Below are 2,784 nucleotides of genomic sequence, written 5' to 3' on the forward strand. Positions count from 1 at the left end.
ACATTTGTATTTCAATAGGAAATTGAAACATAGTTTGAATGTGGTAGGTACTTTACTAATAGAACATATGAAGACATGAATGGATGAAGATGTTATATTTATGCATTTAAATATTTCTTAGCCGTAAATAACACTGGACCACAAATTTCAACTTTTTCTCTTTACCAGAAACGCCGTTATGAAATTCTTATGTAAAACCACCCCCTGATTCCGAAAATCAAGGTTATTTTTAATTCTATGGTACCGTTTTTGAGATATTTGCAATTTACCGTTTTACCGTTTGAAGCTTTTAAAAGGTAATAAAATTTTCTATAAACTGTGCATACAACACTTTTTGCTAGGCCCTGTAGATTCAAAGATAACGAACAATCATTACCGATTTTTTCAATTTTTTTTGTAAAAATATAAAAAAAATTGTACTTTGCGGGGAAGGATCTCGAAAACCTTTTATTTTTTTGCAAATTTTTTTTTTCTCCCTAAGCTCTGTTGTATTACAAAAAAAATAAGCTATCATCGAAGAAAATCGATGCAAAACTACGTAAGTTATAAGCGATCAAATAAAAATACCCAGGTTGCGCAACTTCAATGTATGTACCTATACATACATACATATATTAAAGGTATAAAGTGCAAGTGAGATATTATCCGGATAAACGAATAACACCATAACAATGATAACACTTTTTCTTTAAATAAATCAAATAGTACTTTTAATACTCGAATTGTATTATAGTAGGTAGAGTGGTTGCATCGAAAGGAAGAGTGGTTGGGTTCGAAACCTGCTGTAGGCATGTAGTTATAAACATGTATTTCCGTCAGTTATGGGTAAGTATGCAGGTAGATTTTCAAAATTATAAGACACAGAAAATTTCTAAAGCCTACATCTAAAACAGGTAGTATTTTCTTTTCCCGGCTTGTTATAAAAAGGAACCTTTCTGTCTAGGTAAGATTTGATTTTTTCAATTTTATTCTTGTTCCGAGTATAAATATGAGTTAATGCGCTTTGAAACTTCATAACATCTTCAAGGCTCGCCGGAGATAGTTCAGTTCATAAGTCTAATTTCAAAACCGTGATTTATTAAAAAAAATAAAATGAGTAAAAGGACGCGAGAATTTGAGTGTAATAAGGATCCAGATATGTTCTGTTTCATGTGTGGCCAATATACTATCATAAGGCGACGACGAGTGTTCTCAGATCATATCAAAACTTTATACTCCAAGTATTTTGGAATTGAGCCTAAAAATGCTGAAAAACCATGGACACCGAACACTTTGTGTACATCGTGTCGAGTAGAATTGATTCAGTGGGAATCAGGACAACAAACAAAATTTGATACACCAATGATATGGAGAGAACCTACTTGCCATTCAATAGAGTGTTATATTTGTCAAACAAAAGTACTTGGCGTTGGAAGATCAAGAGGAGTAACCTATGCTAGCGTACCTACAGTGACATTACCAGTACTACATTCAACGGCAGTTGCGGATCCAGTTCCATTGTCAACAGTAACATCTGAGTGCGGGGGATCAAGTTGTACTGAATTTCGCATGGAAAACGAAAGAAACGTTCTGTCACAAGCACAACTTAATGATTGGATAAGAGATTTGGAACTATCCAAGGAAAAGGCCGAGATCCACACTTCTCGTATGCAACAATTTAAATTTGTGTCATCCGATGTTAAGGTGACATATAGTAGAACTCGTCACGAACCATTTTCCAAACACTATACCAAGAAAGACAGTATATGCTACTGCAACGACATCCCTGGTTTATTCAAAGAGTTTGGTCAAACATATGATTCAAAAGAGTGGCGATTGTTCATAGACGGCAATAAACTGAGTTTGAAGGCTGTATTATTGCATATTGGTAACAAAAAGCCTTCTATCCCGATTGCACATGCAGTAAATACAAAGGAAACCTACGAGGAAATGCAAAAAATACTCAAATTTATCAAATATGAAGAGCATGATTGGAAAATATGTTCTGATCTCAAAGTCGTTGCAATGCTATGCGGTCTACAAAGTGGCTACACCAAGCACTGCTGCTTCCTCTGCAAGTGGGATAGCCGAGCTCGTAAGGACCACTACGTCAGAAAGGATTGGCCGGAAAGAGTCGAGTTTACCGTTGGTGTGGATAACATCAAATACACCCCTCTTGTCAAGAAAGAGAAAATCATACTTCCACCCTTACACATCAAGCTCGGTCTCATTAAAAACTTTGTTAAGGCTTTGGACAAAGAAGGCGAAGCATTCGACTATTTGAAAACAGTTTTTCCAGATATTTCTCAAGCCAAGATAAAGGAAGGTATTTTTGTTGGACCACAAATAAGAAAGTTGATCAACAATAATCAATTCAAAGGACTACTCTCATCAGTTGAGGCAGCAGCGTGGGAATCCTTTGAAAAGGTCGTTGCTTCTTTTCTCGGTAGACACAAAAGCCCTAACTACGAGCAGATAGTGAACGACCTAATCAATAATTATGCGAAAATGGGCGTAAATATGTCTTTAAAAATTCACTTTCTCCACTCATATTTGAGCTTTTTTCCGGCAAATCTTGGCGACGAAAGTGATGAACATGGCGAAAGGTTTCATCAGCAAATGAAATTAATTGAGAATCGATATCAAGGATTCTGGGACGTCGCAATGATGGGTGATTACTGCTGGTTTCTCATAAGAGAAACCGATCCTAAACTGAATAAGCGTCAAAGTAGAACACATAATTATTTCGACAACATAGTAAAATCAAATTAAGATAAAGATTGTTAGAATATAGTATAAACATAA

At 35.4% G+C, this 2,784-nt stretch overlaps 1 protein-coding gene across 1 annotated transcript; it reads left to right on the top strand.

Annotated features, from left to right (window-relative positions):
- Positions 1-560: 560 nt before the first annotated feature.
- Positions 561-2,531, top strand: LOC108363575 (uncharacterized). The gene is made up of 2 exons (XM_017616967.1): positions 561-2,353; positions 2,404-2,531. Coding segments are annotated over exons 1-2 (1,263 nt in total). The 5' UTR covers positions 561-1,092; the 3' UTR covers positions 2,406-2,531.
- Positions 2,532-2,784: the final 253 nt, after the last annotated feature.

This window comes from Rhagoletis zephyria, unplaced genomic scaffold (assembly GCF_001687245.7).
Source record: "Rhagoletis zephyria isolate East Lansing unplaced genomic scaffold, Rhagoletis_zephyria_1.1 Rzeph_scaffold_01311, whole genome shotgun sequence".
NCBI classification, from domain to species: Eukaryota; Metazoa; Arthropoda; class Insecta; order Diptera; family Tephritidae; genus Rhagoletis; species Rhagoletis zephyria.